Below are 14,959 nucleotides of genomic sequence, written 5' to 3' on the forward strand. Positions count from 1 at the left end.
TAATGTAAACACCCCTAGTCACTCATGCTGTGGCAATTTGGACTAGCCAATTAACCTAAAATGACTTTGGTGACATGGGAAGAAAACCTACACTACTATTAGGAGAATGTACAAATTTCAAACAGGCTGATTCAAACACAGGACTCTGGAGCTGAAAGGTTGCTTCACTAAACACAAATCGAGCTGACTGGAAAACAGGTTAACAAGTACTATTATAGACAAACACTAGAAATAGTATAATCAGGTTTCCCACATGCTGTTGTTGGACATGAAACAGGTGGAATGTTCTGTATGTGGAATTTCTTTGTTTTCTCTGTAACCTTGCCTTAATTCTATGGAAATAATGCCTACAATCAGACAAACCTGGTTCTCTTCTAGGTGTGTGGTTTTTAGCATATACAGTAACAGCATCTTGCACTTTTAATTGGATCTTCAACACAAATATTACTTAATTGAGAGCAGCGGCGTCTCCGACAGGCACGTAGCCCTTCGCAAATACCCGAGCAAGTTCATCTGAAGTAAAGCCGGCAGCTGACCAGTAGAAATAACCGGCAGTGAGAAACTAAAGTCGATCGCTCAGCGGGTGGTGGAAACTTAAAGCCGATGGTCTCTGAAGCAGAAAGCTCTTAAGTAACTAAAGAAAACGGAGAAGATGACATCAACACTAAACGTAAGTTCTATCTGCTCTCTGTTTATATATTGTGTGTCCTGCAGCATGTACAGTTCAGGTTTTCCGGCCGACAGTGTAGACAGCTTCACCTGCCAAAAGTGTTTAGTTAATTTAGAGTTGGTTGGAAAATACGCGAATTGGAGGACCACATTAGGAATCTTATAGCGATTAGGCAAACCGAAAATTAGATCGACTCAGTTTGTTTAGACAATTCGGCTACTTCTGATTCGGCTTCAGTCTCTCCTGGTCCCACTGTAGTCAATGCGCGGCCGAAGTCAGCAGCACCAATTCAGCCACAGGGCGAGTGGGTAACAGTAAGACGGGGGTCTAAGAATCCAAAATGTAGTCCCCCGGCACCCAGGTCACCAATTCGGACCCAGAACAGATTCTCAGCACTCCGCAGCACACCTGTGGAAACTGAGAATAAGAAAGTGCTCATAATTGGCAATTCCATAGTGCGGAATGTTAAAATTCCAAATTGTGTTAAACCAGCAGTTAATGTGAAGTGCCTCGCAGGGGCCAAGATATTTGGCATAGAGGCCGCATTGGACCGTTTCGCCGACGATGAAGTATCTACCTTATTGCTGCATGTCTAATGATATTTATTCACAGCAATCTGAGGTATTAAAGAGGAACTTCATCTCTCTATGCATCAAAGCCAAAAGAAAATGTCGGAATTTAGTTGTATCTGGCCCCTTACCAAGATTACATAGAGGGGATGTGATTTATAGCAGATTGCATTCTCTTCACTGCTGGCTAGAAACCTGGTGTGCAAACAAAAGCATAGCGTTTGTGAACAATTGGGATGATTTTTGGGAAAGGCCTGGATTTTTCAGAAGAGATGGTCTTCATCCTAACTGGAGGGGATCTTATGTATTATCCCAAAATATGGCAGCAAAACTGCCTGGTTGATTGATTAGAGCACCATCCAGGCCGCAGTCATGTGATCTTAAATCACAGGCTGTTGTTTATCCCACCTGTTACTTTCGTGTAGCTGTTACCCATAATCCTTGTCATGGGGCATCCAGTAAATTTAGTCTTGATACAAACCTTAAATTAATTGATAACCAAAAAATAAAGTGTATAATTAGACCAAGGAATAAAACCAGACCCTCCACCAGGGGCATCTGTAATAGAAATTTACTTCAAATTAAAACAAAAAATATATCAGCAGTTCAGAAAGAACCATGCGGGTTTTAAATGCTGCTTATTGAACATTCGCTCTCTTGGCAGTAAAGCTGTTTTGGTAAATGATATTATATTAAGTACAAAATCTGATCTGTGTCTTCTCACTGAAACCTGGCTTGGTAAATGTGACACTGTCCCCCTAGCTGAGGCGTCACCAGATGGCTACTCGTTCCTTCATAAGTCTAGAGATTTTAGTCGAGGAGGAGGCCTTGGAATAATTCATTGTAACAAAATGCAAATCACTTCTAAAAATTTAGGCAACTTTACATCCTTTGAGGCATTCATTTTAAATATTAAAACAGATTCCAACACAATTATAGTTCTAGTCTACAGACCACCAGGGCTGAATTCATTGTTCATGACTGAATTTAGCAACCTTCTATCTGATTTGGCTATAAATTATGATCACGTAGTACTGATGGGGGATTTTAATGTACACATTGATGTGGAAACTGACACTTTTAGCAAATGTTTTACTTATTTGTTAAATTCAGTAGGATTTTGTCAGATTGTCAAAAGTCCAACTCATAATCATAACCACACATTAGATTTAATTATAACTTACAAAGCTGAAATTCAAAATTTAAATATAACTCCATTAAATGAAGTTATTTCCGATCACTACTTAATTACATTTGATTTAGTCCTGCCCTTGTCAACACACTCTCAGATTAAAACAAAGACAGTGCGACATCTAGATTGTAATTCTGCTTCAAAATTTATAGATACTTTGAGTAAGTCAAGTGTAATTGTGGAAAACAATTTAGATCAGCTAACGTCACATTATAATGTGACCTTGAGAGATGCTCTGGACACAGTGGCTCCCCTTAAAACAAAAGTGATCAAAGCACATAGAAACTCTCCCTGGTTTAATGAAAACACTCGAGCTCTTAAATTAGAGTGTCGAAAACTGGAGCGCAGATGGAGAACAACAAAGCTTCATGTCTTTCAAATTGCATGGACAGAGAGTGTTAATAAATATAAAAAAGCCCTCTTTAAAGCTCATTCAGAATACTATTCTACATTAATAGATAACAATAATATAAATCCTTGGGTACTGTTTAGAACAGTGGCTAAATTAACAAATGGAAATTCAGATCAACAGTGCAAAATACCAACAGATATTAGCAGTACAGACTTTATGAACTTCTTCAATGAGAAAATTAAAAATATAAGATCCCAGATCTCTGCATCACAGTAACTGAGCAGGAAGTCTTAACTTTAATTTCTAAAATGAAGCCCGCTACTTGTTCCCTAGATCCAGTGCCAACAAAACTAGTAAAAAGTGCAATGAATGTTCTTGCAGCGCCTATTCTAAACATTATCAGTAGTTCATTATTGCATGGCACAGTACCTGATGCACTAAAAGTGTCAGTCATTAAACCAGGGGTGGGCAAAGTCATTCCTGGAGGGCCGCAGTGGCCACGGGCTTTTGTTCCAACCCAGTTGCTTAATTAGAAAACAATCCTTGCCAATAATTACATTTCATGGCTTGTTAGTGCTTTAACTCTGCTATGTCAAGTCATTCTCATATCCTAGATTTTTTTTCCCATTCTAAGGATATCATCCAAATACTTTGAAGTGTAAAACGGATGGGTAATTCTCAATCCTTCACTTTTTTCTCTTCTCTTTCCTTTGAAGTATTTAATTAAACCAAATAGTGCACGATAAATACACACATGTGTACAGGGTAACAAGCAAAATGGATAACTGCTGGTTTCTTTTGTCATTTGCATCTTATTGCTAATAAGGAGCAATTAAAAACCAAGAATACAGCTGTTTAAGACTTAATAAGCAATAAGGGTTCAAAATCTTAATGAGGGAGATAACTAAAATGAAGCAGAAGTGTTTCTAGAGCAATAAGTGCTTCTTATTAAGCAATTGGGTTGGAACAAAAACCTGCAGCCACTGCGGCCCTCCAGGAATGACTTTGCCCACCCCTGCATTAAACCATTACTTAAAAAGTCAGACCTAGACCCACACATACTAAATAATTATAGGCCTATTTCAAATCTACCATTTCTCTCTAAAATACCAGAAAAAGTAGTCGCCAATCAGCTTCAGTCACACCTTACGCATTACAATTTATTTGAGAAATTCCATTCTGGTTTTCGCACTGGTCATAGTATAGAAACGGCACTAACGCGGGTTGTAAACGACATTCTGATATCCTCTGATGAAGGAACCTCCACTGTAATTATGTTGTTGAACTTAAGTGCAGAATTTGACACCATTGACCACTCTATTTTACTACACAGGCTAGAAAATGATGTTGGGCTTACAGGCACCGTGCTCACTTGGTTTAGTTCTTATTTATCAAATCGATTCCAATATGTACAGAAATGTGCTGACAGTACTCCATCATTATACACAGAAGTTCAATATGGTGTCCCGTAGGGCTCAGTACTGGGACCTTTACCGTTTTCACTTTACATGCTTCCACTGGGATCTATCATTAGGAAACATAATGTTAATTTTCACTTGTATGCAGATGACACTTTTCAAAGTTATACCTTTCATTTAAATCAGATGAAGTTTCTCCAATGTTGTCTTTAATTAGTTGTGTTAGCGAATTAAAAGAGTGGATGAATGAGAATTACTTGACTTTAAATACAGATAAAACCGAGATGTTAATTGTTGGAGGGAATGACGCTGATCATAACAATATTTTGTCATCATTTAACTCAGTTGGAATCCCAATTAATTTTACTGAATCAGCCCACAATCTAGGAGTTATCTTTGACTCTAGCATGTCATTTAAAGCGCATATTACAAAGTTGTCCAAAACATGCTTCTTCCATCTTAAAAATGTTAGGAAATTAAGGCGCTTTCTAAATAAACAGGATTCTGAGAAATTAATTCATGCATTTATCTCTAGTAGAATTGACTACTGCAATGCGGTGTTCACTGGATGTTCAAACTGTTCTTTATACAGCCTCCAGTTAATACAAAATGCGGCTGCAAGAATTATTACAAGAACAAGAAAATATGAACACATAACTCCAGTTCGGGTGGCACGGTGGCGCAGTGGGTAGCGCTGCTGCCTCGCAGTTGGGACACCTGGGGACCTGGGTTCGATTCCCGGGTCCTCCCTGTGTGGAGTTTGCATGTTCTCCCCGTGTCTGCGTGGGTTTCCTCCGGGCGCTCCGGTTTCCTCCCACAGTCCAAAGACATGCAGGTTAGGTGGATTGGCGATTCTAAATTGGCCCTAGTGTGTGCTTGGTGTGTGGGTGTATTTGTGTGTGTCCTGCGGTGGGTTGGCACCCTGCCCTGGATTGGTTCCTGCCTTGTGCCCTGTGTTGGCTGGGGTTGGCTCCAGCAGACCCCCGTGACCCTGTGTTCGGATTCAGCGGGTTGGAAAATGGATGGATGGATGGATAACTCCAGTTCTTAAATCCTTACACTGGCTCCCGGTTAAGTTTAGGGCAGATTTAAAAATCCTTTTTTTAACATATAAAGCATTAAATGGCCGAGGTCCGGCTTACTTGTCTGAACTTATCATGACTTACAAACCACAGCCCACATTAAGATCTCAAGATGCTGGTCTGCTTGTGGTTCCAAGGATTAATAAAATAACAATAGGAGGTCGAGCTTTTAGTTACAGGGCCCCTAAACTGTGGAATGGTCTGCCTGCTACTATAAGAGATGCCCCTTCGGTCTCAGCTTTTAAATCCCGGCTGAAGACTCACTACTTCAGTTTAGCATATCCTGACTAGAGCTGCTGATTAACTGTACATACTGCATCTCTGTTGTTAGTCATTAGCACTAAAATATAAGTAACATGATAGTTAGAATTGGATACTAACCCTCACCTCTTCTGTTTCTCTTCTCGGTACTCAAATATGGCACTTGGTGCCAAGGCCCACCTGCCAAGTTGTTTTGCCTGCCTAAGGTAAAGTCATCCCTGATGGAGGATCGCAGGAATCGTGAGAAAGAGGGGTCCTTTCATCGGATTGGCTGGCCCAACACTGTTTCAGCCGTGGAATGGCCAAATGGGGGAAGCAGCTTGATGGATCTTATTCTTATTCCAAAATCTTATGTGATATCATCTACTGTTAAATTCTGCTCTGTACTTCTAAAAAAAATTTATTTTGTATTTTTTATTGAGGATTTGTTCTGTTCTGTGTATTGTATTGTATTGACCCCCTTCTTTTGACACCCACTGCACGCCCAACCTACCTTGAAAGGGGTCTCTCTTTGAACTGCCTTTCCCAAGGTTTCTTCCATTTTTCCCTAGTAGGTTTTTATGGGAGTTTTTCCTTGTCTTCTTAGAGAGTCAAGGCTGGGGGGCTGGCAAGAGGCAGGGCCTGTTAAAGCCCATTGCGGCACTTCCGGTGTGATTTTGGGCTATACAAAAATAAACTGTATTGTATTGTATAAGGATGACAACAAAAGGTTAGTAAGGTAGATGAATCTGATGAAAGCACTTGGGACATGGCTGAAAACAAACAGGTAAAATTCAGTACACTGGTAAGCATTATGTTTCTCAATACCTAATGCAAGCCTTACTCATGAAGCACAAGTAGAATCTAGAAAGTGCCAAGAACAATAATGGAAGAAGCCTCAACATTGACCATGGAGGTGTAGCTGTGGTATGCTTATTAAAGGTGACTGATGAATGAGAGTCACAAAGACCTGCAGTGTAAATCATTGCAAAGCAATCCAAGTAAATTTGAAATAATGTGTTCTATCGCTTCTGGAAAATTCAGAATCCATAGATTTCAAGGTAAGGGCCATATTTGACTACAGCATGTTTATTATTGCTCTGGAGGTTTTTACTGCACTCTGTACACATGACAATAAATTTGAAAATGAACATGTACACCTGCTACATTCCCAAGACATGCATAATGAATTAAGTGTGGGTGTGGTTGTGTTGGGGTCCGTCCTGAAGCTCACTGATGCCACTTTTTGTCTTGCATTTGTTGTTACATTCTGATTACAAGCATTTTGAATTAGACTGAATAAGTGAGAAAGTTGATGTTTGGATACATACCATGTCTATTCATGGCCAAAAGTTCAATAAAAAAACAAAAAAGATGAATGCTTACCAAAGGTATGCTTTCTTGTAAGGCACGCTCCACTGCTATCTCAACCATATTGGATGAAAGATCCATCCCCAGTACTTCAACCTTAAATGCCTGTATAAAATCAATTGTAGGAATATTAAAGCTGAAATTAATAATCCTGCTTAAAACTGACCTAAACATCAAATGCTAACTCGAACCTTTCTGGAATGTGCTAGTGTTCCTAACCATAAACATGTTTTCTTTGTGTAAAAAGTGTCATTACATTCATCTTTTAATTTATCTTTTTATCCATTTTCTATCCCACTTACCCAGTTAAGTGTCATGGGGTGTTGGTGTCTATACCAGGCATCACTGGGTACTATTCAAGTTCAGGAAATGTATGGATAAAGGATTACATTTACCTACTTATGGATAATAGTAATTTGCTAAGGGGATTGACAACCTAGGATGGTACAGAGCACATTAGTGCCATGCAGGCAACACAGAGAACAGAAAAAAAATAGAAACCCATATGGTAGCAAGAAAGGTTCTGCTTAGACCAGTATAGGAGTACATGGACCACTAGTGGGCATTACAATCTAACACATACAGAGAAAGATGAAAGAGGAAGGGAGAGAGAAATGCATCTAGACGGAAGCATGTAATGCTCCCCCAGGAATGCTAGTTAGATGGCTACATAACTATTGAAAGAAATGGCTGATCAACTCATTGTAGAGAGAGGAGGAGGCTTGGGTAGCAGTACCTCTCGGCCGCAATAGGACAGACTGCCCCAGAACACATTGTAAAGCACTATGGCTGCCCCACTGACTGAGCGGACATGGAATACCAGGGTCTGGAATTTTAGCTTGAAAGGCCGGTGTTTATGTTGGAAGTGATTCTGTGGCTTGGCAATGACCCTGGAATGTGATTTAAAGGAACCTTACTAGCAGACAGCAATAGAGCACAGCATGGAGAAGAGAGTGGGGCAAACCCTCAACTGGGTTTGCAGGGAAATAAGATGTGATATTGAGTTAGCTTTAGTGTAGTACTATGGTGTACAATGGGCAAGACAGACCACCAGACAAACACAAGTTAAAAATACATTTAGACAGGCTGAGACAGAATGAAGACTTGCGTTTGTTTATTTGTCACTTTTCTATGTCTGTATATGTCCATTGAAATGTTTTTATTTTAAAAGGATGACAATTTTTAGTTCATTTGTGCCTGTGTTTATATACAGTTAAATATGTATACGTATTATATACATATAATATATGTATATACATATTATTGTGTGTGTTTGATCCTTTGACCCTTAATTGGGTTTAACAAGTTTAACATTATTATCATATAATGTGTTCATATATATATATATATATATATATATATATATATATATATATACAGTATATGCTGTATATATTGTCACACACGTGTGTTTAGGAGGCAGCTAAAGGGCTTAAATACAGGTAGTTCCATGCCAGACCAGGGGGTGGCGGAGTGCACTAATTTTCCCTCTCGATCTTTTACAGACCATTCTAGGGAAATCCCACCCGGCTCTGGGGCAGCCACTGACGTCACTTCTGGTTCCGGTCGGGATGACATCAGTTCCGCTACTGGCCTTTAAAGCTGCCATCTTGCTACCTGGAGATCAGTTCTGTTTTGGACTCGATTGAATGAGCATGTCTCTGTTTTTTGACAACTTTTGCAGCCGTAATCAATTAAATGGATGGCTGCCCCAAACCTTCTCGATGTCTTTTGGTCGTTTTTCTGACAATATATATATATATATATATATATATATATATATATATATATATATATATATAGTGGAACCTCTAGATACGAGTTTAATTCGTTCCAGCACTGAGCTTGTATAGCGATTTTCTCGTATCTAGAACAAACTTCCCCATTGAAAATAATGGAAATCCAGTTAATCCGTTCCGCACCCCAAATATATTAACATAAAAATCAATTTTCCTAACAAATAACACTGATAAATTATATATACTGTAGTCTACCTTTAATAAATAACACCGGTAAATAATATAACTGATTATTAAAAGAATCAAAACAGGTGTCCAAAGTCCAGTAGAGCATTCAATAAATCTTTAAATAAATCCTTAAAACAGTTGTGAAGTGGAGGTTTAAAATACACAAGAATAACAATCCTTTAACACGAGGTTAAAACGTCAAAAGGATGCAGTCTTTAAAAAACAGATGACAATCCCCGGTGCTTCTTCTCTGTTAGCGTCTCACCTGCAGGCTCTGCAACAGGCGAGACACTCTTAATGCAGCTGACCTTCTCTACACCGTCCTGCTTCAGCTGTTTGGCTCGCCTGTTCAGCTACACGCGAGCCTTCACTCGCTCGCTCTCCCGCACCGACTTCCTCCTACTGCTGCTGCTGCTGCTGGCTGCCTGCCTGCCTGCCACCTCCGTTCTCTCTCCTCTCTTTTCTTTTACTTCTTCTCCCCCTTAACCGGCTCGCGCTTCTCTATATATGCGGGGAGGACATGGCAGCTGCAGCCCATCAGCCACAGGAACAATCATGGATGTGGGCAGTTTCCCACCTGTGCACTTAAGTGAGAAACGCAGACACCGCAGATCGCGGCTCGCAACTGCTACCACGCCCCCTCGCTAAGCCGCGAGCTATACCCACAGCCTGGCTCGTGGCTCGTTATGCGAGCCAATGCTCGTATTTAGATCTGAATTTTTCGCTCATACTTTCCTCGTATTTTGAATTTCTCGTATACAGAGGTGATCGTATCTCGAGGTTTCACTATATATATATATATATATATATATATATATATATATATATATATATATATACAATAACTGACGATACAGTAAATTGAATTCAATTTTTAAAAAATTATGCATATTTCAGATGGCTGACTGTGGAGGACTAACTCAGGTGGACCAGGTATATGTGTCATTAATTACAGTTAGAACCATACCGAGAATGGGGATTGAAGCCCCCAAAAGGCTTCATTGACCAAGCCAGGCCTCCTATGCCTTCCTGGAAAAGGCTTTAACCCAATGAGCTTAATTCAACCTCTATTGACCTTCCTTAGGCCTTACAGGGTCAAAATGGATTTAAGCCTCAAAAATATACTTAAAATATCCCAAAAATAGATCAGAAGCCCTACAAGAGGAGAATGACTGAAACCTTTGGCTTGTGCATAGAAGGGCAACAAAGAATCCTTATAGATCAAAAGGGTTATTTAAGAAAATCAAAAATACAAATAATATATATATAAAAAATACTTTTTAAAAACCACGATTATATTAAGTTAAAAAGTGTACTAAAAAGTAAAAAATAAGTCTCTCATACATCACTCGTAAAATAAAAGCATGGGCGCTTTTGCTAAGATTTTATTGAATGATGAAAAGCGCCCACGCTTTTATTTTACGAGTGATGTATGAGAGATTTATTTTTTACTTTTTAGTACACTTCTTAACTTAATATAAGCGTGTTTTTTAAAAAAGTATTTTTATATATATTATTTTCAACATTTTAGTCTTGGGTTTGTTTTATTATAATTCTGTAATCAATATTTTAACACTTCCTTTAATATTTCTATCTGTTACTAGCACCATCTATTGGTGAAATCTTTAACTATTCTTCATCTGAAAATTTCATTTCTTAATTAACATGGATTAAACTGATTATTGATTCATGTATTGACATTGGAAATGAGTAAGTGTGCAAAATTTCAAGTCATTTGGACAATAGGAAGTGGATTAAATATCAATTACAAGATTTGTACCAGACAACAAACAGGTGAAGTTAAGAGAAGTGTGTTAAAAAAAGAGCAGAAAAGTACAAAGGAGATGCCAAAAAAGGGTAAACTCAGCTAATAAGTATAATACAAGATCCAGGTATCATAAACCAAAGACAAGGCAGAAAAGTATCAAAAAAGCCAGTAAATCCAGAAACAACGAACAACATAATTCCAATTGACTTCAAAGCGCCAAGTCTGAGCTCTCCTTCGGCTTTGTCCTAAATAGCTAGAGAGAGGGCTCAGACATGGTGATGTCAGGGTGGCCCCACCTCTTGGGGATTTACCCACAAAACACAAGAGACATAAGAACATGTAAAGGGACTGAACACAATAATAAACGTAACAACAAACATACAAAATAAGGAACTTAATCACTCAAAAACAATGATAAAATACATATGCACATGCAATACCATAACAATATGGGGTGGGGGAATCACTGCTTAATCACTGCCTGAAACTGCAGAGCTATTAAAATGAGCCTTTTACATATTGAAAAATGAATGTGCAGAAATAGTTTCAAATGAAAGCAATATAAGGCCTACTCTGCATGATATTATGGCTCTGGAGGTTTTCACTGCACTCTGTAAACATGACAATACATTTGAACTTGAACATGCACTCCTGCTACGTTCCCAAGACATGCATATTGAATGACATATAAAGTATGGGTGTACACTTAACTTTTAGAGTAATTATAATGCATTTACCTTTGCCATGTAAAAATCTCCTCCCCCAATTCCACAACCAACATCAAGCACTCGCTGTCCTGGCTGAAGATTCAACATATCAACAAACTCCTGCAAAGCACAGAAATTAGAAGAGAAGGAGAAAGCAGTTAAACTTTATGGAACCTGATTGCAGGACATTAGTATATTTTATAGTGAATTCATACTACTACTACTAATATTACTACTACTGTTTTGGACTTCTCAATAGGTAGATTTTTAATACACTATGAAGGGCTACCTGGCTGGCAATAACATGCCAAGGGCAAGATCATCACCAGATGGGCAGAGGTCATGGCATGAGGGAGACAGACATAGCAGCAGCAGGAGAGGTACTACAAATGCCAGAGCAGGGAATCATCAGGGCCATAAAAGAACAGAATGCTCTGTGTGCCTCAGAAAGACACTAGTGGAATCATGCAATGATTCCTTAGGACAGGGGTAGGCAACGTCGGTCCTGGTGAGCCGCAGTGGCTACAGGTTTTCATTCCAACCCAATTGCTTAATTAGAAACCAATCATTGCCAATCTCAGACCTTATTTAATTTTATGGCTTGTTAGTCTGTGCAATGTAAGGCTCTTATATCGTAGATTTTTTTCCTTTCCAAGGATATCATCCAAATGATATGAAGCCTAAAACAGATCATTTTCAGTCTGTCACATTTTTCTATTAAGTGTTTTATTAAATCAAACAGTGCATGATGAACACACACAGATGTAATTGGAAAAAAGCTAGCTGGAGAACTGCTGGCTGCTTTGTCTTTTACATCTTATTGCTAATAAGGAGCAATTAAAACACTGAATGCAGCAGTTTAAGATTGAAATAAGCAATTAAGGTTGGAGAACCTTAACAAGCGAGACCACTAAAATGAAGCATCAAAATGTCACTTATGCAATATGTGCTTCATCAGCAATAATTGAGTTCTCGTTAAGGAACCGGGTTGGAATAAAAACCTGCACATACTGCGGCTCACCAGGACCGACGTTGCCTACCCCTGCCTTAGGACAATGTCGTACCAATAATGAGAAAATGCACTAGAAAGACCAAGGAGGAATCCCCAGAGGGGGAAACATCCCTTGACCAAAAGAGACAATATGTTTCCCAAAAATAATGTACGAGACTCTGCTTTCCCATTGTTAAAACAGTGTGTTGGTAAGATACCTAGGATATTTGGTCCTTTGGGTGAAACTGAAGAGACTCAATGGTGTAGAAACATCAGGAGCTGCTAGAGAGAGCTTTTGGCTGGTATTTCTAGAATAAATGGTAGGCACCCCATAGTGATTTTGGAGCTTAACTGGAAGTGACCCTAGGAAAGAGTTTTAAAGCTGCTTTATAGCCTTGGGCTTCCTGAATACAGTTTTCGGAAATTAAGCCAGTCCTGAATGGGGCACCTATTCATTATTAGGCACAGTAAAACTGATTCAGATGAAGCCAATATTGAGTCTCCAATCAGCTTGAACTTTGTAACTTATATGGAAGAAAAATGGAGATCCTGGACAGAAATCCAAACAGATTTGAGGAGAAGTATCCGGGCTGGCATCTAAACTCAAGACAAAAATTTCAACCAAAGTACCAACCACTTTTCCACCATTACTGTATGTTGGGAACCTTAGGGGGCACCAATGAGCTCCCAAACCCTCCAGCACACTAATCAGACAATCCAACACAAGTATCAGATAAAACAGTGATTTATTTTCACAGATGCCTCACAAATGATGAACAAATATCACACAAGCACAAATCCTATTTTATTCTGTCTCTTCTCCTTCTGTTCTGTCCTTTTACTCCTCCAGGCAAGCTTTGTCCATATCCACCCACTCTGGCTTGAATGAGGATGGGCGTCATCTTTTATTCAGGACTCAGTAGCAATTCTGGTGTGATTCTACCACAAGTAGGAGGTATTTCTGGGTCAGGCACATGTTTCTTAAGGTGGGACGATTTGTCCCTGCAGCTCCCCCTGGTGGCACCCATAGAACACTGCAGGGCTGCACTACTGAACTAAACTTCCCAGGCACCGTAGTCTAGGAAGACTGCCACTTATTGCGTCAGGTGAGGAAATAGTCTGTACAATTGGTCTCCCACTGTCCCTCCATTAAACTGGCATCTTGGCCAGGTAAGGAACCTTGAACCATTCTAGCTGAAACACAAGCCCATGCCTGGTGACCATCACAATGTACACAATTTTTATGTTCCATGTTATTTTATCTTTAAATAAAGAATTTAATTGAATTAATGGATGAATGTTTAAATTCCAAAAACAAAACCTACAAATCCTCACAGCTAAATGTTTAGTTCAAAAATCTTTCATTATTCTGTTGTATAATCATAGTTTTATCATTAGAGAGATATGCAAAAGAAAAAAATTACATTTCCATTATCAAAGGAGAGAATGGGCAGTCACATAGTCTAGGTCTCCAAGTCTACCTTTGTGTTTTAACTGACCATGGATCCCCATAGGTTTATTTTGTTAGGGGACATTCCTGAATACAGTTTATGCTTTCCTCTAATCCACTGTTAATTGGCTATACTTCAACAATTATATTAATTGTCTTATATTTTAAGATCTCTTTATGGTAATACATTTGAAGTTACTTTGTTGTATCATGTGTTTTACCATATCTGCAATTTTATGTATTTACCATATCTGCAATTTTATGTATTTCAATTATGTATTTTGTAAAAATAAATTGTAAAATTCCATCCATCCATTATCCATCCCGCTATATCCTAACTACAGGGTCATGGGGGTCTGCTGGAGCCACTCCAAGCCAACACAGGGCGCAAGGCAGGAAACAAACCATAGGTAGGGCGCCAGGCCACCGCAGAAATTGTAAAATTTGTAATTTAAATTTTACCTGTAGGCTGTTTACAGCTCTGTGAAAATATACTTAGTGATGAGCACTGTACAAAAATAAATCTAATTAAAATGTAAAAGTGCAGTCCTATTACCATAATAGATTACTGGGAGATCATAAGCTGCTGTATAATTACCAACTAAGGCTTTTCATCTTATAAATGCCACATAACACCTCTAAAACAAATGTAGTTTTGCATTTAAATAAGCATTGGTGTCACTTGTAACACTGAAGTACATCAATGGTAATGGCATTGACTTCAAGGACACCTTTAACATGTCACCCACCTATCTCCCATAACTTGCAAGCATAACATATTGTCTAACTGAGAACTCCTTCAGTCCTTGTGTCTTTTTGGCATTTTCATTATGATTCGAAGACATCTCTTCTGCACAAGCTTGTTGAAGTTAGCCATGCTACATTCTCTATTAATAAATTATTACCTTCTTGGTGAGCAGCCACTGCTATTGAACATGGGACTGAAGTCTTAGTAGTTGTTTCACCCTGCCTGCATAGCAGGGAAAATCCAAACTTCCTTGCCATTCTAGCTTAGTGTGAGTGATTATTCAGGCTTTGACTGGGTGATAGTTATGGCATTTGTACACTTGAAAAGTTGTGTGACTTCAATTCGCTAATTGACAAGATGCCACATTAATCATGCATGGTATCTCAAAACCTATATGTTATTTTGAAACAATATTAAAAGAAATAACATTAAAA

At 38.8% G+C, this 14,959-nt stretch overlaps 1 protein-coding gene across 1 annotated transcript in view; it reads right to left on the minus strand.

Moving 5' to 3' along the window:
- Positions 1-14,959, minus strand: part of LOC114653002 (uncharacterized) — a 44,152-nt gene that overhangs the window by 6,588 nt on the left and 22,605 nt on the right. The window contains exons 7-8 of the mRNA XM_028803222.2: positions 11,367-11,456; positions 6,910-6,999 (exon numbers count right to left, since the gene is read on the minus strand). Of these exons, the coding sequence (XP_028659055.2) occupies positions 6,910-6,999; positions 11,367-11,456 (180 nt within the window). The remainder of the gene's footprint in view (positions 1-6,909; positions 7,000-11,366; positions 11,457-14,959) is intronic.

The sequence above is a fragment of the Erpetoichthys calabaricus genome, chromosome 1 (assembly GCF_900747795.2).
Source record: "Erpetoichthys calabaricus chromosome 1, fErpCal1.3, whole genome shotgun sequence".
Taxonomy (NCBI): Eukaryota; Metazoa; Chordata; class Cladistia; order Polypteriformes; family Polypteridae; genus Erpetoichthys; species Erpetoichthys calabaricus.